Source organism: Monopterus albus, unplaced genomic scaffold (assembly GCF_001952655.1).
Source record: "Monopterus albus unplaced genomic scaffold, M_albus_1.0 scaffold328.1, whole genome shotgun sequence".
NCBI classification, from domain to species: domain Eukaryota; kingdom Metazoa; phylum Chordata; class Actinopteri; order Synbranchiformes; family Synbranchidae; genus Monopterus; species Monopterus albus.
In genome coordinates this window covers 303991-318318 of record NW_018128208.1, presented here as the reverse complement: position 1 = coordinate 318318, position 14328 = coordinate 303991, and the positions used below count along the sequence as shown (strand labels likewise).

The 14328-nt window shown below is 41.9% G+C and overlaps 1 protein-coding gene across 1 annotated transcript in view; it reads right to left on the bottom strand.

The window, feature by feature from the left end:
• map3k10 (mitogen-activated protein kinase kinase kinase 10) overlaps positions 1 to 12933 on the bottom strand; it is a 43636-nt gene extending 30703 nt beyond the window's left edge. The window contains exon 1 of the mRNA XM_020624490.1: positions 10035 to 12933. Coding sequence (XP_020480146.1) covers positions 10035 to 10977 — 943 coding nt within the window. The 5' untranslated portion in view covers positions 10978 to 12933. The remainder of the gene's footprint in view (positions 1 to 10034) is intronic.
• Between the last annotated feature and the right edge of the window lie 1395 nt (positions 12934 to 14328).

Genomic DNA, 14328 nt, shown 5'->3' with positions numbered 1-14328 from the left:
ATGCATTAATACATACATCACTTCAATATGGCAGCTGGAAAAGGTTGAGCCTTAATTGAAATTCATTTACCGGCTAGTTTGTGAATTTCTCCCCAGGGGTCAGAAAGTCTCAACTCAGCCTTGAATAGAATGTTATTGATTCACTGATTATATGGTGTATTGGATTAAGAATTGCAATCTGTAATGAGAGCTGTCAGCTAAATGTAGTGGTGTAAGTACAAGTAGCTCAGAATCACTTAAATTACATGCACTTAATTACTTTCCACCGGTGATTGTGTGAGTACCCGTTTGTAGCTCCAAGACCAAAATATGACAAAATCTTTATAAGCATCTGAACAGTGATCAGAAGCAGCAACTCAAACCACAATACATATGCTGTAGATCCACACCAATGCAGTGTGTTTGTTACTAAAACAATTTCTCAGCTCTAATTTGTAACAACATACAACATGAGAATGTGCAGATGTTTGTGTCTCTGTGTCTTGCAGGTCTACAGAGAGCCTGAGCCACGATGTATAGGTGAGAGTCATCACTGTTGGCCAACATGTTATTGACCAGATACGAATATGGCTGAGTTCACAGAGTGCCAGAGCACTGAACACAGTCCAAAGTCCTTCTGCAGCCCATACTGTGTTACCTTGGATTTACTTTGAGGTTCCCTCTGTTCCACGACATGCCCTACCAGTCAACTGCGACTACAATTACTGATTTCCTTTATGTCCCAGAATTCCTTTTAAAAACCACCCAGAATTCTGGATAATCCAGTTGCAATTGGGTGTGCATTGTAAGTAAGAAAATGAAGATAACAGTAGAAATAAGGGAAAAAGAGTAATCAAGCAACAGAAAAATCAGCCCTGACACATTGTAATGTATATGACCCTGCTGTGGCAGCACTGGAGTCTGATCTATTTGCGTGACGAGCTCAGTCTCTCTCAAGTTTTCTGCCTGCTGCTGTGCCTGTCAGAATAACACTGTCAGTCTAAAGCCCAGAGCTTTTATAACGTTAGCGGGTCATCACATCACCAAGAACATCAAAGCAAATTTGTGATTGGCATTAGTTGGATAGATTGACCACATATTTGAACACTAGACGTTATTTTCTTGCCTGAAAAACTATCAAAACATAATAAGATGGCATGATAACAGTCCCAGGATGAAAAGTATAACAGCTTTGAGCCTGCCCTGCCACAGTGGGCCAGTGACTTCACTGAAGCTTCATGCAGCGTTGATGTGACAACCAGCTACGCTGCAGGGGACTGTCTGCAGTGGAAAATGAAGCACCTGGTACCAAAAGTGAGCAGAGTTGAGTAGAGTCGAGCTGAGACGGTACCAGGCGGTGGAAAAGGGGCTTAAGTGAGCATGACGGAATTAAACAGATCTCAACATGTGATAAGATGTCTGGTCTGAATGAATATTGTCTTGTGAACCTGCTCGAACAGCGGCTCATTAGAAAAATCTTTAAATGGGACATTGTGCATGGACACCACTGGATTAGCAAAGTGAAATCTTTATTTTGTATGACTGATTCTTGATTTTATCTTTCAAAATAGATTACAGCGATATATTCATGATGTACGCCTGGTAGAAATATATCATCTAATGTAAACAACTAGAGCCTTATGTGAAGCAGAATTTGGCCAAAAGTCAAAAATCTCTGTGTGCACAATTTCATTTGAGTACACTGCCATACAAACAGGCAGGTTTACTGGTCTCCCTGAAGTCTGCTATGTGATTTATTGGAGCCTGCAGGCAAAGTCCATTTCATGTTTTATTGCTCATGAATGTCCTTATGTTCTGATGAGTTCTTCTGGATAAATGGTTATAAGAAACCTGCGCCATGGTTTAGGAAGGGAACATGTTGTGTGGCTGATTTTATTTGTTGTGTATAGGACAGAAGATCTGTTTGCAATGTAATAAGTTATTTTTATGTTTATGTTTCACAAATGTATCACCACTTATCACTAGTATTTTGGGTGTCTTTTAAGTCCATGTGGTCTGGGCACCTCTGTATGTATGACCCAGTAAATAAGTGATTTGGTACAGCTGAGGCTGACAGGAATCTCGTCTAATACTTGCGGAAATGCCAACCTGCTGCTGGTGGTGCTAGAGGCAAGGATAGGGGATCACCAGAGTCATTAGGATTTGTCCTCTGAGGACCATACATATCTGTACCAAATTTCACAGTAATTCATCTATAGTCATGAAGATATTTCAGTCTGGACCAGTGGTGGTTGACAGCGCACGGCTAGCTGCTAGCATGACTAAAATGAAAGACGTTAAGGACACTAATTAACAACCAACTTCTGTGGGTCACTCTTTATTGCTGAAAATGATTTAAATTGACATTTATCATTTCAGCGTGTTTATACACACAGTAAGATATACACTGACTAGATGTACAGTGCAAGGTTATATGCAAACACTATATGCTGTATGCTACAGCTACTGTGACTCAGGTTGTCATTATAAGCATTTTTTTACAGTGGTCAGATCATGAGCAGTTAGAAACCCTACACATATCGGTCTTCATATGGTTGAAAACTGTTATATAATTTGTGCCTTTGACTGTATCGGTATAATAAGGCTTCCAGTACGAACAGACACAGATAGAAAACTGCAGACCATAGACCATCATTGATGTTAGCCTTAATCTGTGGCTGGGTCACTGAGTAAAAGAAGCAAGGTTTGACCTCCTCTCAAACTGGCTTTACACTTCTCTCCCAATCCTGCCTTCATCCCTCCCCTCTCCATCTCTCCCTTCCCCAGTTGAGCCTCCAGGGGTATTTTCTATAGCCACTGCATTCCTGTTCTGCTCCTCTAACCATCCTGCCTTGCTTCCACCCATCTCTCTGCTCTGTACACAGTCACTTCTCACTGCCTTTATCTCCTGTCCTTCACTACCCCATCCCCCTTACAGTGACTCCTGCCATTGTGAGCCCTGCTCTCACTCTGTCTTAGGCTGCTGTGTGAGAATGGGGTCATTGTAGCACTGTTGCAGTGTGTACGTGAGTGTGTGTGTGACATTAGACGTGTGAGTTCTCTTTCCTCTAGCGCCAGCATGTCCTGCTGTACGACCTCCATACGCACACAGGCCTACACACTCACTGCACATGTACCAAGCTTGCAAACAATAAAACACAGAAACTCAAGCACAGCCTGTCGTGTAATCCTTCTGCCTGAGAGGAAGATCAACACTAACAGAAGTACTACAACACGGTTTGCATGTTCCTCAGGAAAAATTATATTCTGGTTTGCTGTTGCTTCCTAAAAAGATCCTAAATTGAACAACAATCAGAGTAGGGCTGCAACCAATGATTAATCTCTCGATCTGGTGACCTCATTGAATGTTGTTTTCTTTGACCAACAGTCCAAAGTATTTAAGACAAGAAAAAATTACAAATACTTTCATTTGAGAGCCTGAAAGTACTCAAAGTACTGGGGCTTGAGGACTGAGAAACTTTTAAATCCATTATCCAGTTTACTAAATCAGGTCAAAGGTCAAAGGTCAAAGTGTTTATTTGTCATATGCACAGTTAAGAAACGTGTTTCCCTGTACAATGAAATTCTTACTTTGCCGTCCACATGAATGCCACAAAATACAAATGAAATATAAAGTAGATAAATAAGTAACACCATTAATGTGTAAATCACTATTAGCACAGCCTGATCATAAATAATCAACTATGTAAACTGAAAGACATTATAGTATCAGGTTGTAACACAACTGCCAAAAATAACAGTTTGGGATGCAGATCCTGTCAGTCTGACTTTGTTTAATTTAGTGTACTTGAAGACATTTTTCAAACTCAGTAGATTTCATACAGTTTATGCTAATCTAATAGACACCATTTAGTAAATGAAGCTGATGTTATTGGCAGGGTTTGAAAGGTCTGGGATCAATAGCATTTTACAAAGCCTGAATCCAGTTCTGAGTCCTCCTACGGAATTTGAATCCTTATCAAAACTGTTAAAGTAGTTCACTGGTTAAAAAATGTTTACTTCCTTTTGTAACACTCAGTGCAGTACCAAACACATTTCAATTGATCTGTGCAACAAAATAAAGGCCATAGTTTAACATTTAAGACTCTGGTTGTGCTGTAAATGCAGAAGCTGTGGAAGCTAAAGTAAACACCACACAGTGACAATAACACTAATTCTACATTTTATTAGCATATGATGTTTTGTAATTTGAAGTTTGGTTTGTTATCTTTGTAAAACTTAATGTTTTCTCATTTTTCACCAACTGGAAAGTGGTAGTGTTAGTTGGCTACGTAACAGTTAAACCTGGCAGTTAACTAGCTGATGTGAACATTTAGTAAGACTCATTTCTACAAAATATAGGTTTGTGTTGTGCCACCCATTATAAATCTCTACTTAGTAACACTTGCATTATAACTAAGTGCAAGTCTCTCAGTGAAAAATAATTTAACTGAAATGTGAGTAGAGTTAGTGTAAGAGTTGTTGTTGTTGTTGTTTTTATTAAAGAACCTGAGACCATGACCACAAGCCTACTCGAGTAATCAATAGAAATATGATGGCTGCAAAATCCATATCCAAGCAAATCATAAATGCATACTGTTCCTTAAGTCTGCACCCGTTATATACACAAGTGCCTCAGGCCTGATGTGAACATTTAGTAAGACTCATTTCTACAAAATATAGGTTTGTGTTGTGCCACCCATTATAAATCTCTACTTAGTAACACTTGCATTATAACTAAGTGCAAGTCTCTCAGTGAAAAATAATTTAACTGAAATGTGAGTAGAGTTAGTGTAAGAGTTGTTGTTGTTGTTGTTTTTATTAAAGAACCTGAGACCATGACCACAAGCCTACTCGAGTAATCAATAGAAATATGATGGCTGCAAAATCCATATCCAAGCAAATCATAAATTCTGTTCCTTAAGTCTGCACCCGTTATATACAGCAGTGCCTCAGGCTTTAAGGCTCTGGTGGGACCAGTCTCACACTAGCCCAGTTAGTCACAGTCTCGGCCTCCAGCGATTAGCAGCCTTCACTGGCCAACCCTCTAATCCTTTCCCTAACAGACTCACTCCTATATTTTCACACACACAGTCACATACAGGTTTTTTAATGACAGCGATTATATGCCATATCTCAACTTGCTAATCTGTAGCTATTAGCGCACTTGTGTGCAGTGCTGTTGTTGATGTCCTGGTTGCTATAATTTAACGTCAAGTCAAAAAAAAAACAAAGAAATGCTACTTCTTTTAAATGAATTTGTCTTTTCTTGCTTTGCAATTGAAATACTCCGTGAGCAAACAGCATACTTGACAAGCCTGATTGGAGACACTGGCTCCCACTATTCACATGATTGTTGACTGTGTAAACATGGCTTCCAGTTGAAGCTACAGCAGTCACAACAGCAGCTAATGTCAACCTCACTCTGTCTTTATTAGCCTTTGCATCCATGTTTTTATTCTTTATCTAGAACCATAAAACTACCATTTATATTTACATTTGTTTCAGTAAATTCTGATTTAAAGTCAAAGGCATTTACATTTAGTGTGTTATAGAGCAGGCTGCAAGTGCAGATACAGCCTGGCCTGTGTCTGGGTGGTGTTAACGACAGGTGATCAGCTCACCTGTATCATCTTACCTGTAGCTGACTCACAGCCTCTACAGAACTCTATAAAAAGTGTCAGTGACTCTCAGTCACGTGTATGTACCTTTAAAAAACCATGACTCAATCTCATATCCTGGCAGCGTTAATGAAACTGGTTTTGACCATATCACACAGACAGAGTTTGCTTAGTTTCCATGAAACTGTAGGTGTTCAAAATTTCCATGACTCCAGTCATCTCTTCGACTTCACATTCGGGAAGGAAATCAGCACTGCCGATTCTCCCAATTGTGCTCAATAAAGATTCACAAAGTCCAGAATCAGCTCATTCTGATTTGATTCAATTCAGTTCAAATTCACTCGCATATAAGAGTGAAAATCAGAGTGTGCAAATGTGAAAAATTGTTCAGGTGCATTGGTGTGACTGATGCTGAGTTCCCTGGATTCTCAGCTTGAAAGGACCAGGAGCATTTTATCAGTTCTCAAAGAAACCAGTGAGTGACATCAGTGGATTGGAAAATATGGTTTTGGTGTTAATGGAGCAGCTTCTCACCTTGGCTCTGTGTCTGACCAAGGGCAGGGCTCAGCTCCTCCTCACATAGCAGACAGCAGCTGAGAGGCCGCAGTAGAGAGAGGAAGCCCAGGTGAAACGAAACACCGCTTGAGTTAACAACACATATGCTCATTACTGTACATGTGTTGCTATCATCTTCCTCACATCTGTCTCCTTCCACAGTTATAGTTGTTTCAGTCCCACTCCGCCACTTTTACCATTCATGTGTTCATACCTTTATCATCATTAAACACTTAGGCAGCAGAAGCTGTTGTCTTTATAAACCATAAAGGTGGCCTTAAATTTTTTCATTTATTGGTACCAATATTGTTAAAAATAAATGTAAGCGTCAAGCCCTGCATCCAATGTCTGTTGTTATCAAGAGCACTCTGGGTCTGACTACCCTCTCTACTAACTTTAATCCCATTTGTCAGTAGAGCCAGTTGAGGACTGGTGCCCTATGCTTTGAGAAACCAGGATCACAGTGACAGGTAAGGTATGACTACAGGGGAAATGACCGCCAACCCACAAACATGATGTGGCATCACTCTGAGGAGGTCATGGCAATCAGATTATCCCATGTTACACAAATTCACCTCACCCACTCGTTACTGTAAGTCTGAGCGACAACAGCACAGCACTCGTCACTGTAAGTCTGAGCGACAACAGCACAGAGCAGGTTAAAACGCAGAATCACACACGCTGCGCTAATTTTAGAAGAAAGCATCTGAGTGAAGCAAAAACAAAACTCTTTTGCAAACCTTCAAAGACACATTTGCTCTGTGAGCAGCAGTGTCACATTCTGCCTTGATGAAATCTTCTGTGGGAAAATGAAGATTGTTTACCGAGCGCAGAAGCCGTCTCATGGATGACAGAGGATAAGCTCGGGGGCCTGAGCTGCTCTGTAACCACAGTGATGCCAAGTGGTCGGCGGTTTGAAGAGGACACCTGAGACCGGTGCACCTGGACAATGAGCTGAGGTGTAACCCTAAACTGAAATGAACCGCTGTTTATCCCCCACACTCTCCTTCTCTTGTTCTTTCCCATCAGTCTCCTCTCTTGCTTCATACACTCCGTTCTCTCTGGTCCCCGAGCTTATATTCTCAAAACCTGATCTATTCCAGTCTGTTATTTTCCCAATCCTTTGACTCGCTAGCTGTTTCTGTCTCACTTTCTTTCTATGCCTTTCCCTTCTGGGCATCGCCAGGCTAATGCAAATATCCCTTGGTGTGGGTGTGAGTCATATAATCACAAACTTACTGTATCACATTTTCACCAGGATTCATCATTCAGGGGGAAAGGAGGGTCCTAGAGCTTCCTGACCCATTCCTGCATTTCTTCAGTTGCTATTTCACAAAGACAATACTCTAAATTGGGAGACTGACATTTTGCACAACAGCTGCCAGCTGTATGACTCAGTGACGCAGACACAGTGCCCATGTTGCCATGGAAAGGCAGCGTTATGGTGTTGTTGCCAAGGCTCTGCTGCCCAATACCCATCTGATCTGTTATCATTACTGTTAGAGCCGCAGTTGGGGGGTGGTTAAGAGATGGGAGCAGGGTATGCACGATTGAGAGTGAGATGTGCCAGAAGAGTGAGAGACTTGAGAAGACCATGACTGAAGATTGGGAGACAGATCAGAAGCAACTGTGTTTAAGCTACACTTACTGTACTTCTGCTGTCTCCATCTTTAAAAGGCCTTTAGTCAGCATCTTACACACTCCACTGATATTTGTACATTCCCTCTCCATCAGTCATAACACTTGGGATAAACACACATAATCTGGACTGCACGTATACACACTCACAAATGCACTTAAGATGCTCGCTGTGTATTATTTCTCTGATGCAGTGCAACTGCGTCTTTAAACAGCAAGTAGCACAAAGGACCAAAAATAGCGCAGCGAGTTGCAGAGCTACTCTCCTTGAGGAGGGGAGGAAAGAGCAGGAGGACAAAGAGCAGGAGGAGGTGCAGAGAGAGATGACAGGGAAAAGATGGCAGAGGAACACTGCTGTGTTCAGTTTAAGTTTCTCATGCCAGACCCCTAAAACGTCACATTGTACGCTAGAGTTCAATAACAAGACTTAATCGCATTTCTGCAAATGATTAGGGGAATGCTTCATGTTTGTATGTTTATAACTGTGCCAGAGGATTTCATATAGAGCAACCCATAGTGGTAGACAAAATAATATTTCATCTAGATCACAAACAGGTCAATTTCAGAGTTGGGACAATTAATCAGTGCAGCAATGGTGCACTATTTGCAACTGTCCATCAGTACATTTATTAATAGTTTACGGTATAATTCTTACATGAGTGTTTTGTTCTTTTTTAAGTAACATAAACATGAGCACTTCTCTTTCTTGTTACAGTTGAAGATTGGCACAGCTTTCATATCTCTTATATGGCAAATATAAAGCTGTAGACAGGAGATGGTTACCTTATCTTAGCATAAGGACTGGAGACAGGGGGATACAGCTAATTAGTTGACTGTCCAGAGAGTAACAAACACTGCTACTAGCACCAGCAAAGCTCGCTAACACATCAGACTTAACTGCTGCCAATTTATAACCTGGCACCTAACACCACATCATAATGAAGTCACATTATAATATTTTTACATTTTTGTATGAATTAAATAACAAGATATAATGTGTTAATTAGTGAGCCATCAGGCTAATTTTGTTACCTTTATCAAAGCCAGGTTAGCTGTTTCCCCATTTCCTGTCTTTGTGCTAAGCTAAGCTAACTCTGCAGCCTGTAGTGTCATATTCACTACACAGACATGGATGGAGTCAATGCTCTCATCTAACTCTTGTCAAGAAAGATAACAAGAGTATTTCCCAAAATGCCAAAGCATTTCTTTAAGGATGTTTTCTTCTCCAGTTAAACCGATTAGTCAGTGGGTTCTGTGACATATTACAGTATGTTTGACAAAATAAGCTTGAACATGCCATGATAATATTAGCCTATTATTCCCACCCTGTGTCAGTATAAATGTCTTATCCATTATCTAATCAAACCAAAAAAAATTGTGTTGCCCCCTATCCTGATCAGAAACAAACAAGAGGGAAAACAAACTCACTTTCCAGTTTATTAGTACCCGAAAACTAACGCAGTCTAACACAATAGTGCAGCAATAAATCCTACTGTTGTGATGTTTAAAATGTTTTGTTGAATCTGTTGTAAAAAGTAGAGGGAGCAACTCAAGATATGATTGCTGTCTTTTTCTGAAGCTTTCAACTGATATCACAGTTCGGATATTGTAATGTATATAATTGTGTTATCTGTAATGTTTTGTACACAATACTTGTATCTGTGAGGGCAAACCACATGTTAGCGTTAAACCTCAGCACAACAGCACATTATGCTACAGCCTCAAAGATTATCATGAAGTTGAACCAATGGCTCTATTAAACAGTTTATACAAACATTATCAGCTTCACAAAGGAAGGATTCATTGCACCTAGATGTATCTAATAAACCAGTGCTGAGTGTAAGTCTCTAAAGAAAAGAGCACACTTTGTGTATTTGCTGGATAGTCTTTTATATGGGTCTATATTACCTGTGCACTGCAAAAACACAATGAGGTTTGACCCCTCCTCTCCTCATCGAGCATCTCAGCTGTGAGCTAAATGACACCTAGGGTTGAGTTTTAAGGCTCATCGCTGATCTTAGAAACTGTAATGTGCACAACCTTAACTTAATGTTAATATTCTGGCTCCTTCAGCCACATGCTGGTCATGTGATAGTAACCCAAATGCAACCTACCACCTATGATCAGGCGTCCATATTTAGGTCACATCTTCATGACAACTGAGCAAACTCAGCTTACTCAGACATTATATATTTTGCTTGTTAACAGAGAAGATAAGTGATACTTGCTTGCAGTACTTACTATTGCTGGACTTGAGGTCTCTGTGGATGATAGGTACGAATGCCTGGTTGTGCAGGTAGTCCATCCCTGTTGCAATCTGGACTGCCCAGTTCACCAGAACCCTTGGGGGAACCTTCTTCCCAGCCAGGGCCCGGTTCAGAGCCCCGCCTCTGGCATACTCCATTACCAAGCACAGGTTGGGCTCCCGCAGGCAGACTCCACGCAGTGCGATTATGTTGAGGTGCTGGAGCATCCAGAACAGCCTGGCCTCCTGTCGCACGCTCTCTGTTGTGGCACTAATATTCTCATCAGGGTCTTGCCTGGCAGCCTTTACTGCTACTTCCTCTCCCAGCCACACTCCTCTGTACACTTTCCCAAATCCACCTGCTCCTATCACCTCCTCTAGGAGCAACTCTGTGAAGTCTATCTCCAAGGGGCATTCACCCACACCACCCGCCACAAGCCCCCCTGCAGTCAGCTGCTGGTAGCTGGCTGCATCCCCCCTGGTGACATAGTTGCTTGGAAAGATTCCCACCTTGTCCTGGATCTTGCCTGTCCACCAACCCTCATCCCCAGACACTTTGGAGTCTTTGGAAAGAACCTCAAGAAGGTCCCCACGCCGCAGGGTTAACTCCTCATCTGCTGTGGCCTCATAGTCGAACACTGCTGTCCAGTAGGGGTTGGGGTTGCTGGCCCCACAGCGATGGCCAGGATGGGAGTCTGGGGAACCAGAGGATGAGATGGTGGGGGAGTTCCAGCTGCTGCCATTCTCCAGCTGCACAACTGGAGCAGGAAACATTGCTGGCGGAGGGGTCATATTGGGAGGCATGGAGGAGGTAGAAGAGGTATTGGAGGAGGGGGGCCCAGGCGGGATTAGGCAAGGGGGAGGCGGGGAGCAGCTGCCCCCACAGTTGGTGCAGGACAGGGAGGCTGCTGTGCTGTTGCCTCTGCCGTATGGGTTCATGGCAGCCTAACTGCTGTTTGATACTGTAGGCCTGCCCTCTGTCAGCTCAGGCACAAAATCCACACAGGGCCCATTGACTAAGATGAGATGTCCTCGATGACCAGCGGGAGGGAGAAGGCATCAAAGGATCAGAGACCTACAACTATTCTCCCCCATCACCACATCTCGCTGCTGAAACTGTGCTAAAGCCTGTTACCAGTTGCTGTTGTGCTGTTGCTACACTGTGTGTAAGCATGTATTCCCAAAGGCAAGTTCGGTCAGGGACAATGTACATCAAGTCAAACAATGACTGTCAGTGTAACCCCTCCAAGTTCTTTATTGTCAGACCACAGACCCTGACAGAAGATGTGAATCAGTGATTATCCAAGAAACAGCAGGTGTAAGTAATCCTTTAGTCTGATGAGTTCCTGATCAGAGAGTGAAAGGTGAAATGAAATCCAGACATGATCATTTCTCTCACTGCTCTCTCTATTGCTGCCTGTAAAACAGTTACACACTTATGAATTTCCTGCATTGTTGTTAAAATTAAGCAATGCTCAACTAGGTTGTTTAACAAAAGCAAAATCTGGGCTCATGATGTCTCCATAGTCTGAAATCTACTGCCCTAATAAACACATAGCCTCTCTGTAGTTAATATCATCCCATTGAGAACTAGTGTCCTGACTCTGAGGGGTACAGACATACTCAGGGGTGATAATAAAACCACAAATGATTGTCTGGTTAATTTTAGTGTGGAATATGGGCTATTTAGGCTGCCAGTAAAAACCACAGTCTGTGATCGAGCTGAATGAAGTGCTCTGAGCAGGGTTCATCATTTTTTCTCAGAGATGCACATCCTCCGCCAGCCATCGCCATGAATATGGGCTGTTTTCTAAATTGTGGTTGGAAATAACCGCGGATATTCGTCCTACATCCACACAAACCGGTGCAGGCTAAATTCTGTATACATGCTCGGTTCAGCGTTCCTGGATAGCCTTTATCCAAAAAAGGGCCCCGTCAATTTTAAGACAACTAAAATATTAAAGAAACAATCCGAGGACTGGGCGGCAGGTAGGCTATTCAATACGGAGGTGTGAAGTGGCACCATGTTCAGCATCCAGCCAAGTCTGAGCACAACAATCCCGCCTCCCTCTCTATGCAGCGGCCTGGTTCACTCGGCTCCGCTGGGCTTCATTTGTGATGGAGACGAGTCCTCGATTAGAAAAAAAAATGTCCACGACTTCTTTAGGAAAGGCAGAGACCATCTCACAGCGGCAACAAGGTGGAAAACACTGTCAACGAAGGTTTGCATGGTGGCATTGCAGCATTACATTATCTCTGCTCCAAGTGGACGAGATGAAATAAGGCGCTGAAGAGACCCCCTCCGGCGTTTCCTTTAACAGATCGACACCCCATAATAATAATAATAATAATAATAATAATAATAGAATACGGTTGGCCTATTTATTACGTGACTATTACACGTAATAGTCTATTTATTATGTATCTAGTCCCTGCTCGCGTCTTCCGCCTCAGTCTATACTGCTTTATTTTAATACGTAAACAGATAGCGTTTACTTTAACCCAACCTGTACACTGAGGACAGCAACATCCACCGATATCGTCGCATGGGCGTGTGGTTGCATCTGAGAGGTCCGTAACTCAGTTTAGAGCCAAGTGAAAACGCTCCCGGGAGTCCCCCTTTGCGCCGGCCAGTCTGTCCGCAGCTCTGTCCTATTCAAACTGGCTTTCCCCCCCAAAAGAAGTGACATTTCGAGGACCAAGCTGTCAGTCTGTGGGCTGACTTTGCATCCAAATACCCCGGGGTGCCGTTCACATACGCGCGGACAAGCGCTTCCTCTGTCGCTGATCTACCTATAATATGGATGGTTGAAGCGCGCAGCTGGTCGTGCACTTTCACCCATCACATGGGTGCAGATCAGGGCGCCGCTCACCGTGCAGGACGAGGAGGAGGACGCTGCAGTCGGTAGGAACGACACTAGACTATGAGGGTGGTGAGGGTGTACTAGTGCACTGTGGGTAATGTAGTCTGTAAGGGATCTCCTGCTGACCTACATCATTCTGGTAACTGATATAATTTTTTTAACCGATATTACGATTCTAAGGAAGCATATGGGGCGGTCATATGCACAAATACTATATTTTACACCAACTTGTATGGTAGTAATTAGACAGTAATAGTGTAGCGAATATAATGTAATGTAATGTAAAGTATTTTTTATCAAAAAGATCAGAGGTTCAAAGGTCAGCTGAAGAACACCAGCCCTGAAGCTGGCAAGGACTGTATATGCCAAGGATGCTTGATGCTCGTACTGTTGAAGAAAAGTGAGTGATATACCTGAACTATAAGATTTTCTTTTGTGTGAGGAGAGCATAAAGTGAGAGGAAAATAATATTATCATTTTCTTGACAATGCATAACACTGGGTTTTCTAAGAAAAAGCCACTACATGACATTGTTGTGGGTTGTGTGCAGAGGTTGCTGGATCACAGTGATAAATCTAATTTTGGTAACACTTATGTTTATTTTTATCTGTAATTATGTTTACATCAGGTACCAATAAAAGATTTGCATGGTCACTGGTACTTAATGTAGGTGACCTGTGGGGAACAGGGAGCAACAGAATATGCGTTTTTGTTTCCTAGTACAGCCATACATAGCATTCACAAAAATATTACTGTAATCATTTTTTTCTTTCCTGAAAAAGGTCCATAGTCTTCTTTTATTACACTGTATGTACCTTTATGGGAAATGGTAACTATTTTATTGGTACATGACTCATATATCCCCATTAGGCTACACTGGAAACAGTGAGCATTATACTTATATTGTTACCCAGTTTCTCAGTAATGATGAATGCTACCTTAGGAATGACTGTTTTTAATAATAAGAAGAAGAATAAGAATGTTCCAGTGTCAGAATCTTACTGCAATTCCAAATACAATCAATAGATTATGAGGACAAAATGCAGCAATATTCACACTCATCAATGTTTAACCTCTACTGACCCCTGGTGTCTAATGAATGAAACACAAAGTCTTTACTGGTGGATCAGTACCATTTACTTTCACAGATTACACATAGAGTATTATTTTATTTTATTACAGAGTATTACTTAGTTTTTTAATCAACAGGGACATAAAATTTCAGATATTTTCTGCCTCCTTGGTTCTCCTCTATTTTGCTTGTTTCCTTCAAACTATTTGGATTACCTACATTTTCCTACTTTGGCCTCTGTAAAGTTGCCTTGTGTATCTTGTCTCCTACTCAGTGGCGCCTGCAGCAGTAATCCTGTACTCAAGGTATGTAGATTTTTTTATTATGATTTTGCATAAGTTTTATGTCACTGTG